This window comes from Microcaecilia unicolor, chromosome 5 (assembly GCF_901765095.1).
Source record: "Microcaecilia unicolor chromosome 5, aMicUni1.1, whole genome shotgun sequence".
Classification (NCBI taxonomy): domain Eukaryota; kingdom Metazoa; phylum Chordata; class Amphibia; order Gymnophiona; family Siphonopidae; genus Microcaecilia; species Microcaecilia unicolor.
The window spans coordinates 235498580-235511226 of NC_044035.1; the positions used below are offsets into that span (position 1 = coordinate 235498580).

General features: G+C 43.5%; 1 protein-coding gene across 1 annotated transcript in view; it reads right to left on the reverse strand.

Annotated features, from left to right (window-relative positions):
- Positions 1-10699: 10699 nt before the first annotated feature.
- LOC115471323 (T-lymphocyte activation antigen CD80-like) overlaps positions 10700-12647 on the reverse strand; it is a 45107-nt gene continuing 43159 nt past the window's right edge. Inside the window, exon 7 of the mRNA XM_030205025.1 lies at positions 10700-12130. Coding sequence (XP_030060885.1) covers positions 12049-12130 — 82 coding nt within the window. The 3' untranslated portion in view covers positions 10700-12048. The remainder of the gene's footprint in view (positions 12131-12647) is intronic.

Genomic DNA, 12647 nt, shown 5'->3' on the forward strand with positions numbered 1-12647 from the left:
TCTGGCTCTCAAGCAACATACGCTTCAGTCGTCATAAAAGATTTGGGCACCATTAGAATCATACTATGCTAATATCAGCACCTGAACTCAGGCTACTATAACTTAAATACAATGATCACCTTTACTGATATCTCTGTTATTATCTTTTAGATCTTCTGGACTTTAAACAAGCAGTAAGTGTATTTTCACACCAACTATAATGCTTTATTTTTTCTTTTTGTTCAGTTTTATGGTTAAATTTACAAACATTATGAAATAAAATTTTCAATAAAAAGATTAAAAAAAAAAAGAAGAAAACAGAAGTCCTGTAGACTTAGCAGTACCATGGTGGCTTGAATGCTGTGCTGGAGGTTTTATATGATGTCATAATAATCCTGCTGCTGGAATTTCTCAGGCTTTCATCACTTACTATTGTCTATCATCAGCTCTTCATAAACACCACTGCCCACTCAGTTTCATTCTGAAACGAAAACCCAAGAGAACTGATTTGAGATTTTTTTCCTGTTTGAACCATGGGTTTTGTGCTGTTTTTCTCATAGATCAGGATGCTTATTGCTTATGAAGTGTGATGTTGTTATGTGCAGTCTTGTACAAGGTACCTATGTGAAATCCTTCAATGGAGGATTCCTGATCTAAATCTGAGCAGAGAGTCAGACATGGGAAGCAACTGCTTGCTCTGGGATTGGTAGTATGGAGTGTTGCCATGATTTTGGTTTCTGCCAGCTACTTGTGACCTGTCTTGGCCACTGTTTGGAAAACAGGATACTGGGCTAGATGGACCATTGGTCTGACCCAGTTTGGCTATTCTTATGTTCTTATGTCACTCATTAAGAGAAAAAGGGGAAAGGAGTTTGGACTAGGGCAGGAGTTTTCAACCCAGTCCTTGAGGCAAAGCCAGACAATCAGGACTTTGGAGTATCCACAATGAATATATGCATGAGATAAATTTGCATACAATGGAGGCAGTGCGTGCAGATTTATCTCAAGCATATTCGTTGTGGATATCTTGAAAACCAGACTGGCTTGGTGTGTCCTAAGGACTAGAGCAATGTTTCCAAACTGTTGTCCAATATAGCCCCCTTTATAACCCTTGAAAATCCACACAAACCCAGATGCTGAACAAAACAAAATAACAGACCACCTGTATTTGCTGAAAGCAGGGAAGCAGTGAAGAATCAGTCAGCATGGAATGGGTGAGTGAGTGCACACTCACACACAGTGGCCCCCTGCACAGTTTCCATTCTGACAGGAAGCCTATGGAGAAGGATGAGGGGGTGGGGCTACGAGTGTGTGTTGAGTGCTGCTGCTGCTGCTTAGAGTGGAGGCCCATGTGCACTGGGGGGGGGGGTGCATCCTGTTTCTCTTGACCCCCATCTACTGGTTTTTGGACCCCATTATCCTGTTTCTTTTGGGACCCCATTTAGGGTCATGATCCATGGGTTTAGAAAATGCTGGTCTGGAGTCCCTAGGATCGAATGTTCCTTGGAAATAGTACAACATAGTTTCAGAAATGTACATTTAGGGCAGGGGGTGGGGGAGGTCAATGGACAGGGACAGTTACAAATTCCATGTTTGGTGGTGAAATTAGGTCATCTCAACTGGTAACATTGAGGTATATTTTAAGCAGTTAATGGTCCAAATGATGTCTGGCATTTTCAGAGCAATGAAGTGCTGTTGCTGCATCTGGAACAGCTTTTCTATTTTCTTCCAGTTCGGGAAAGCTTTTGGTTTTGCAAGACCATGAGAACAGCTCCGTAATTTGGGCACTACCTAGCTTAAACTCACTGAGTTGTTTGGTGGTAGAAGAAAAGGAACAACTGTTCAGTAGGTGGCACTGGCTACAAACTTCGATAAAGAGTGAAGGGAATTAACAAACCGAGGGAACTGGCTTGGAGAGGAGATGAGGACAAGATAGTGGAGATTGATGAGAGAGGCAAGTGGGATTGAGACTGGCTGGGATGGGGTTAGGGGAAAGGATATATTGGAGGACGAAAGGGTATGGATTGTGAGAGAAACAGAGAAAATGATGGGAGATAAAGACCATATGGCCTATCCTGTCTGCCTACCCATACCATCTCTCCCTTAGAGATCCTATGTGCTTGTTTCATGCTTTCTTTAATTCAGATACAGCCCTTGTCTCACTTCCACTAGGAGGCTGTTCCATACATCCACCACCCTTTCTGTAAAGAAGTATTTCCTTAGATTACTTCTAAGTCTATCCCCTTTCACCTTCATTCCAGAGAGAGAGAGAGCGTTGGGGAAGACAAACTGGGGAAAGATATGGAGAGAAGCAAGGAAGGGGAGATGGGCTTAGGGAAAAACAATGAACAGTAGGGAACAGAATACAGTTATATGAATAGCTCTGAGTGTATTTGAATGACCAGGCTAACAGTATCTTAGGAAGGAAAAGGCCCCAGACCAATGTCTAAGGTAAGGGCTGCTTTATCCAGCAGCAAGTTAGCTTTCATACTGAATTTTGTTTTCTTTGCCCAAGTGGCTCTCTCTTGAAAAATAGTGAAGATCACTGAATTAGACGAAATACAGAAAATATTCTGCCAAAGCATGATGCTGATAAGACCTGGTGACTTTTTCAGACTGGTTTCTGAAGTACAGAAATGATATTTTTGTCAGACTGTATAACAGATGATGGAGTTTCGCGTAGAACTATATGTATCTCCAAAGGTCTCTGTTGTATTGTATCGTGTGTGGAAAGAGCAATCATCAAATAGTTATGTTTAAAGAAAGGTATTTAACTGTGGAACATTTTAATAAAATTCCAACTTACTGACATACACATGTGCCTGCGGAGAAATAATGTGAGAATTTGTGTTGTGACAATTTGCTGCAGTGGACATGTGAAAACAAGGATGAACAGCTACTTATTTGTTTATAGTTTCTAATGTAGGCTCACAGTATACAGCGGTGATAAGCACTTAGGTACAAATGAATTGTAGATGATAATTATTTTATGGAACTAACTACATCTGTCGCTTCCAACAGCTAAGCAGGTAAAGTCCATAATCTGCTATTGAAACAGACATGGGAAGCAACTGCTTGCCCTGGGATTTGTAGTATGGAGTGTTACCAACAATTTGGGTTTCTGCTAGGTACCTGTGACCTGGCTTGGCCACTGTTTGACTAGATGGACCATTGGTCTGAACCAGTATGGCTACTCTTATGTTCTTATGTTCTATAAGCTGCTTTTGTCAGCTAGGCATGAGGTTGTCTATTACAGTTCAGGAAAAAGGAGGTGGGTATTGTTTGACAGAGGCAGATAATGGTAGATGCAGACACTGTCATGCCCAGCTGCCATTGAATTATTTAAATTTTAAAACCACCATAACTGTGCTGTTTCTGTACTGACCTGATGAAGGAAGCTTAGCTCTCAGAAAGCTAGTCATAGATGTATTGATTTAGTCCAGTCAAAAGGTATTGCCTAGAACAGCACTTCCCAACTGGGCTGTGACCCCAAATGGAGTTACACACACTGCGTTTGGGGTCAGGATCTGGGTGGGCACTACATAAGCACATCATTACATAAGAACATAAGATTACCACACTGGATCAGGCCAAAGGTCTATCTAGCCCAGTACTCTGTTTACCAGGTACTTGTGACCTGGACTGGCCACTATTGGAGAGTCCCAAAAAGTAGCAAGTTTCCATGCTGTTTACCCTCAGGGATGACCAGTGTCTTTCCCCAGGCCAGGGGTACTCAAACCTGTCCTAGGGGTCCAAAGGCCAGTCGGGTTTTCAGGATATCCCTAATGAATATGCATACACTCCAACTTTCAAGGAAAATTAAGAAATATATTTTTAAAAGTGCTGTGAAAGTACTCAGAAAAACATTGTGACACAAGTGAATACTCACATAAATAGCCACCTTTCTGTATCATCTCACTTCCTCATTGTTTTAAGGCAATAGTTATTAAACACATTGAGGCTGTTGTTATTCAAAAAAAGAGTCCAATATAAATCACAGTCGGTCACAGGATCCAAGATGGCTGCATGTACCTAAGAGCAGCTGCAGTCTTCTTCTTTCTACTAAGTATGCCTAAAAGACGAGGTAGAGCAGCAGCCCGAGCCCCCCCTCCCCCTGCTGCCAGCTCCATTACCTGTCGGTCCGATGGATCGATTTTTGAGGACCCAGAGGTCTGGAGAAGAAGTCGGGAGCGGTCCCATAGTGGACGCCGGCTTGATGGCGGAACACTCAGCGTCCTCTGGGCTCGAAATGACACTGAGCCCTGACAGCAGAATTCCTCCCCCGCAACTGCAGAGTACCAGCTCTCCCCTTCCGGGATCGAAGGGGCTGCCACCAGGAAGCGGATTAGGCCCTGAATCGAGTGGGGCTCTATTGCATCGGAGTGAGACTGGTGTAGAGGGACTATCGGTACCCTCTAGAGAGAGGGACCCTGTGAGATTGGAGTCGGGTGAACAAGGCGTGGAACAGGAGAAGGTATTTGAGTCAACGTTGACATTTTCCCCAGAAGTTTTGGAAAATCGACAGAGGTAACCTTAGATTCATTATGGGACTTAGTTTCCCAATTAGGACAAACTTTTCTTATACAAGCTAACAATGTTTCACAGAAAGTTTCCTTGATTGAGTAGAGAATGGATAAAAGTGACACTGAAATTAGATCTTTGACTGAACAAGTAGAACGAGTTGAAAAGAACTTAACAAATATGGAAAATATACAAACATCAATGATTAAAGGTATTTCAAATTTAAGGAATAAATCTGAAATATTTGAAAATTATATGAGGAACAATAATCTTCGTTTTATTAATTTTCCAATGGTCACATTGGTGAAACCATTGGAAATGTTAAAAGAAATATTAGGAATACCTGAAGAGAATTTACCTCCTTTTATTTAAGTATATTATTTGCCGAGGAAGATATCAGATCAACAACAACAACAAAATTCCCTTGATGTATCTGCTTTGTTGGACACTTCGGAATCAGATTTAGCCATGGCAGCTACATTGGTAGCAACCGTGGCTTTGTTACCTGATAAACAGTGGTTATTTCGTATGTTCTTTAAGAATAGAGAGAAGCTATTTCTAGGCCTAAAAATGTTGCTTTTGCCTGATGTTTCAAAGGAAACTCAGCGAAGGCGAAAACAGTTTTTGATATTGAAACCTGCAGTTTTGCAAATAGGGGGTACATTCTTCTTAAGATTTCCTTGTAAATGTATAATAAGATGTAATGCAGTTAAATATGTGTTTTTAGAACCCTCTCATCTATCATCTTTTGTTGCATCTTAAAAGATCTTTAGGAGGTTAATTAGACTCGTTCAAGTATTACCAGCCCTTTCTTAGGTACAATATTACCTTATAGAATATTGCTTTATATTCCTCATTTTTTCATTTAATCTTGGATTCCAACAATGTGGACTTGAGTGTTTAGGTTGTATGTAATATTATTTAATATTGTTTATATATACTTTGACTCATAACTTTTCTATACTTCCTTGACATAATGATGTAAATTTATAAATAAAAAAATAAAAAACAATATAAATCACAGTCTAGAACAACTAATGTTCATCAACAATATTTCCAGCAATATAAGTACTTATCTTGTATCTTTGTAATCCTTAAATCATCAGTGTGACACCTGCAAGGCCAGTTTGTGATGATGGATATGGTGTATGAAATCTTTTCATTCTACCCCAACTTGGATCCAATATTGAGCAAACACCTTAATATATTCACAGAGGGTAATTTTATTGGGTGTAGCATTCCCAATCATTTTGAAAAGTTGACTCCTATAATCTGAATAGTCATAACCTATTTAGCCTTTCCACATTCTGATATACCTCAACAGGGTCGCCGGTGTTGCTGTTGTTGAGACCATGGAGTTGCAGGCCAAAGAAGTTTGGTAAGTACTAGGCTAGAACTTGTTTGGCTCTTATTTGATGTGAGAAGTAGTAGGTAGGGGGATGAAGTCCAAAAAGTTTTGTTTAATTTAGGGGCCCCTTTTACGAAGGCGCGATAAGGCCCAGGTGTCCTGCAGTAGTTCTGCTTTTGCTGTACGTCGTTTCCCATGCTAGAAAATAAATTTTATTTTCTAGTTTGGGGGGGCAGGGAGTAGGCTTGCCCAGTGGTAAACAGGCAGTGTGGACACATTCCTGTGCTCTGCCCGATTACCTCACGAGTAGCGCATGGGCCCTTACCGCCTACTAAATAGGTGGTGGTAAGGGCTCAGGTGGTAATGGACACATGCTAATTTGGAAATTAGCGCATGGCCATTAATGGCAGAAATAGAAATTCAGTCATTTCAGAGCCACACTATAAAGTGGCTGGAGGGCGCAGGAAACCCACGTGCTAAAACTATTGCTGGCCATTTTTTAGCGGGGCTTAGTAAAAGGACCCCTTAGTTTCCTGTGCTGCTTATGGGAATTTTCATTTTCTTTCATTTTACATTTTTTTCATTTTGGGGAAAATACTTCTCCCTCTTTCCAACACAGGGAAATAAAACTTGAAATTTGGGAGTTTTCCTGGTATTTCAGGCTAAAATGACACGAAACAACATGGGAAACAAATGTACCTCCCTAGTAGTTGGTGTCTCTATCATTTTATTAAGTTATTTTACCATGTTACTTTGGCGGAGCATTTTTATAAACGTCTAAGTCCAATTTTGGACGTTTTGCTAAAAAAGTCAAAAAAATTGAGTGGTAAACATAGCCATCTTCATAGGCGGTCGGTGGCCCAACTGTTTGGGGAGGCTAAAGGGGGCGGAGTTGGGGTGGGGATGGGGCGGAGCTTAAATCCATAATTGTCTGATAACACACAGAAAAAATAAATTAAAATAAGTCACAATTAATACCGTTTATTAAATTTAGATATTAGATATGTATCATATGTCAAAGAATAAAGTGGTTGCTCAAAGCATATACTAACCACAATCACTCAACTACAAAACACTATGCACAACTTTGTGCAAAAACACACTCAGAACCTTACTGTACCATATGAAAAGGGATCATAATATCATGATACGTGTAGAGCCACAAAACACCCTAATTCATGTTTAATATGGGATAAAATGCCATAAATAAGTAAATAAATATAAACTTTTAATGCTGATCACCTAATTCTCAAAGTGGACATATTCCAAACACTATAATGAAAATAAAATGATCTTTTCTATCTTTGTTGTCTGGTGACTGTTTTTATGATCATGCTGGCCCAGTATCCGATTCTGCTGCTATCTGTCCTCTTAACTCCGTTTCCAGGGCTTCCTTTCCATTCATTTCTTTACTTTCCTCCTTTCTTCTTCATTTCTTGCCCTCCATCCATAAGTAAAAGCTGGGTCCTCCTCTGTGGAATTGACTGGAGGAGGTATAATATGGATCCAGCTTTTGCCTATTTTCTCCATCCAGTACCAGGCACCCCACCCAGCACCAGGCATCAGGCATCCCACCCAGCACCAGTCACCCCTCCCTCCCACCCAGCACCAGGCATCAGGCCTGCCTCCCTCCCTCCCTCCCACCCAGCACCAGGCATCCCACCCAGCACAAAGCATCAAGCACCAGGCATCCCTCCCTCCCACCCAGCATCAAGCACCAGGCAGGCAGGCTTCCCTTTCTCCCAGCATCAGGCAGGCAGGCAGGCAGGCCTCCCTCCCTTCCAGCATCAGGCAGGCAGGCAGGCCTCCCTCCCAGCATCAAGCACCCCTCCCACCCAGCACTAGGCATCCGACTTGGCACCAGGCACCCCTCCCACCCAGCATCAGGCATTCCTCTCTCCCTCCCACCCACCCAGCATCAAGCACTAGACCTCCCTCCCTCCCACCCACCCAGCATCAGGCCTGCTTCCCTCCCTCCCACCCAGGATCAGGCCTTCTTCCCTCCCTCCCACCGAGCACCAGGTCGCCTGCCCCCCTCTCTGTTGGCACGCGCGCCGTCCAGTTCCCGCCCCCCTCCGAAATTTTAAACTCATACCTGCTCGGGGTTAAGGCGGCATCGACAGCGACACAGCACCAGTGAAAAGCGTCCTGGCTCGGCGCACCTTCAGCTTCCCTTCTGTCTCTCAAACTCTGGTCCCGCCATTTCCTGTTTCTGCAAGGGCGGGACCAGAGCGTGAGAGACAGAAGGGAAGCTGAAGGTGCGCCGAGCCAGGACGCTTTTCACTGGTGCTGTGTCACTGCCGACATCGCCTTAACCCCGAGCAGGTATGAGGTTAAAATTTCGGAGGGGGGGCGGGAACTGGACGGCGCACGTGCCAACAGAGAGGGGGGGGTGGGCGGGTGACCTGGTGCTCGGTGGAAGGGAGGGAGGGAGGGAGGGAGGCCAGGTATGAGTTTTAAATTTCGAAGGGGGGGGCAGGTGGCAGGCGGGGAAGGTCACAACTGGGCTGGGAAGGCTTAGCCTCCCCAAGCCTCTTATACGGGGCATCTATGGCCATCTTTCAAACTTTTTCTAGATGTTTTGTGCTCAGTGCATTTTTCTTTGGGGGAAAAAAAAGTCCAAGAGAAAAAGGCCCAAAAACCAGCCATTGGGATATCTGGTGGCCATTATTCTTAGTAGACTGGCCACACAAACATCCCAGCAGAGCCGTGGGACACCCTAGGGGGCACTGCAGTGAACTTCACATAAAAGGTCCCAGGTACATACTGTATTTCACCATAACCTCCTTATATTGTATGCTGAGCCCTCCAGGAATAGAGGAAGACCTACTGTACCAACCTGTACACCACTACAAATACAAATCACTTCACTGGCTTCCGATCAGGTACCGCATACAGTTCAAGCTTCTCCTACTAACCTACAAATGTACTCGATCTGCAGCCCCTCCCTACCTCTCTACCCTCATCTCCCCTTACGTTCCTACCCGTAACCTCTGCTCTCAAGACAAATCCCTCCTTTCAGTACCCTTCTCCACCACCGCCAACTCCAGGCTTCGCCCTTTTTGCCTCGCCTCACCCCATACTTGGAATAACCCTGAGCCCATACGCCAGGCCCCCTCCCTGCCCATCTTCAAATCCTTGCTCAAAGCCCACCTCTTCAATGTTGCCTTTGACACCTAATCACTATACCTCTATTCAAGAATTCTAGACTGCCCCAACTTGACATTTTGCCCATTAGATTGTAAGCTCCTTTGAGCAGGGACTGTCCTTTTTGTTTAAACTGTACAGTGCTGCATAACCCTAGTAGTGCTCTAGAAATGTTAAGTAGTAGTAGTAGTAGTAAATAGCCCTCAAGCTTGCAGGTGTCACCTATATGTAGGTACAGTAGGTATTTAGTGGTTTTTTGGAGGGCTCATACATTCCCCCTCTCTACAGTCCACAGCACCGACCACTAGACTACTCTTGGGACCTGTCTGCTGCTCTAATAAGAATGGCTACCATATCTGAAGCTGTCACATCTTAGGGGGATGAGAGGGGGGTTTGTGACCACTGGGGGAGTAAGGGGGTTATGCCTTAATCACTTAGTCATGATTGACACAGGTCTAGACAAAAATGTCTTAATTTTGGCCCTAGACATTTTCATTTTGTTCCATTATTACAGAAAAATGTCTGTCTTTTGGTGCCATCCATGTCTTGGCCAAAACATGCCTTGTAACCATGAAATTTGGACAAAATGTGTAGAAACACATTTAAAATTGGAGTGTCAAAAATCACAACTTGGACGCTTTTGAAAGAAAAACGTTCTTCTGCCACCTTATGACTTTTTTTTGTTTTGAAAATGAGCCCCTACGTGTAGAATTGTTTTAATTGTTTTTATTGCTCTTCACATGAAAGCAAAAAAAAAAAAAAAAAAATTCAAATCAAAGAATAAACTAAACTAAATCAAGTGAACTTAAACAGCAACTGCCATACTCAGACTGTAGTGAACATACATTTTTGCTAGTATTGCTGCTGAGTCACCTATAACAAAGTCATATGTCCCCTATATTGAAATCATAGCTGCTGGTATTGTTACCGACATACTGGCTGGCTGGCTGGAAACAGGTGGCTGTGGCTTTCTGGTACTAGCTTCAGGAAGGCAGGGCCATTGAAGAATCAGTTTCAAAAGCATGCCACTAGTTCCAATGGATCCCTTGCTCCAGAGGCGGACTGATAGGGTCGGTGCCCCGGGGCACTAAGCAGTAAGGATCATCGGGCCCCCTGGCCACCACTCTCCCTTATATCACAGCCTCCCCCCACCGCCACAGTTGCCACCCCCTCCTACACACTACAGACTCCTGCAAGTGGGTCCTACCTTGAAAGGCCTTGGTGGTCTAGTGACCTCTGCAGGAGCAGGAAAGAATCCCACTCTTTCCTGCCTGCTGTCGTTACTCTGCCTGTGCCTGGCGCCATGGCTGCTGTGCTTTCAAAATGGCTGCTGAGACATCCCACAGGTCTCAGCCATTTTTAAAACATGGCAGTGCCAGGCAGAGTGGGATTCTTTCCTGCCCTCTCAGAGGCCACTAGAACACCAGGGCCTTTCAAGGTAGGACTGCCAGGGAGGGCTGTAGTGTGCGGTGGTGGGCAACCAGGTGGAGCCTCTGGGCCCCCTAGAGCTTCTGGACTTTCAAGCACTGCCTGGTAGCCCAAATGGTCTGTCCGCCCCTCCCTTACTCTGAGTTTACCTGGCCCATATGCTCTGGATGTCTTCTGAAAGCAATCTCATGGTACTCAGAACAAATTAGAATACAGAATAGCCTCGGTTCTTTAAGTGCATAGTCTTTATTACAAAGTTAGCCCTGCAGACACAATAGGCAACAGTCTCCCATGGAATAAGCTGGGGAGGGAGTGTTAATTGCTTCCCCTGTTTAGCAAATGCAGCAGTGCAACAGTGTTTGACAGCCATGCACAACTGCAGAATAAGGTTAGTAGAAAGTTATTCCTCTCAATTTGAGACATTTTAGCATCCTACACAGTAGGCAAGAAACAACATAAGGGCCTGCCCATGATAAAGTCACAAAACATGGCTCTCTCTGGCTTCAGAAAACATCACAGACTTGTTGATTTTTCATGTCTTGAACTGTGGAATGTGTGAGCTGGTTGCCCAATGATTTTAGCACCTACAGCATTAGAAGACTCCAGGTATACGTTCCTGCTCAAAAGAAGCTTATAGTCTAAGCGAGAGATGAAAGAGTGCCACAAAGAGAATCAGTGGGGAACATAGGATTTGAACCCTGATTTTCCTGGTTCTCAGACCAATGTTGTGAGCACTAGACCACTAGTTCATTTGTTATGTGGTTTAGCAAGCATAAGCTTCAGGAGCAAGAACTGGCCAAAATGAATCTGGAGATACTTGCTTGCTAAAGAGGACGTTATGTAACCTCTATGCTATGACAATACTCAAAACTGCAGGTACTTCTTACTATGGGCTTTGTACCAATATTCAAAGCAAGATTACATGTGTATTATTGCTTTGACTATTGCCACAGATACAAAGTACCTGCTGTATTTGCACCAGCTTTTTGTACAAGCAAAATTATGGAAAATAACAGGTAGATTTTGAAAATACATTGTATTGTTCTCCTCCCTTGACCTAAACACACCCAATTTGGTGGGAAGTTTTCAAAAAGCCAACTTGTGCAGATAAAAATAATTTTTCCAAGGAAATTTCAAAATTGCCCTCGGTATAGTTTAAATAGCACCACCAGACACATGCAATGATGTACAGAAACACATGACAGTCCTTTTTCTGTGCAGATTACTGGTCAAGACATTGACGAGTGAGAGGCTTGAGTTAAGAACAGCAAGGTTTGGTGGGATTTACCATAATTCAGATCCATCCTTACCTTTTCCCCACACACTTCTATTGCCCTTTCCTCTAGCCAGCAGGGGGAAGGGTGCAGAGGATCATGTGCTTTACAGCATGTGAGATGTAAATCTATTTGTGGGTGAAAGGTTATATTCATGTTGTTAAATGCACAGATTGTGTAGCAGAAGTTGTATTGCTAACACAGGCAGGTAACAGCAAACGTTCAGTCCTGTTATGTACGCACATAACACATCCAAAGTTAGCATCCGCTTCGTTAACGTGTGCAGATAATGTTAGGAAAGTTGACATCCTGTCACAGACATTGGAGCAAAATTTTTTATATCCTTGTGGCTCACAGGGGCTTTGTTGTTGTACTGGGAAGCACGAATTCAGGGGTCCACTCAGGAAGGTTACTTCCACCATCCTCTGTTTCCCTAAACGTACAAAAATAAGAAAAAGGCCAAGTTAGAAGCAGTATCCTGTGATACAAGAATGTGGTAACAGGAACTCAGGCCCATCCTCCCTTGAGCACCTACGATAAAGGAAGAAAATTCATTTGTATATGAATATTGGAAAGTTTTCACTATTCTCTTCTTTAAGGTTTTATTTAGGGGAAGCTCAATGCTGGGTTCCTGGTGCCATGACCTTTTATTTGCTACCACCCAAAGGTTTTCCCCTTATTTTGATGGACCCTTTCTCTCTGGTCAATCCTGAGATAGGGAGCCATGCACCAGAGGCTCTAAATTCAGCCACAATTCTCCATTCCCAGGAGTCAGTAAGGTTGATTTTGCAGCATACCCAGCTCTAGCTGACCTGGGATACCGTAGACCTCTGGAAGGTTTAAATATACACACAGGGCTCATTGTGTTCCATGCAAGGTTATGTAAAAAAGCCAGAGATTTGTTTTTAAAAATCAGCATTTTCCCTCTAATTTTATAAAAGTTGCCAAAA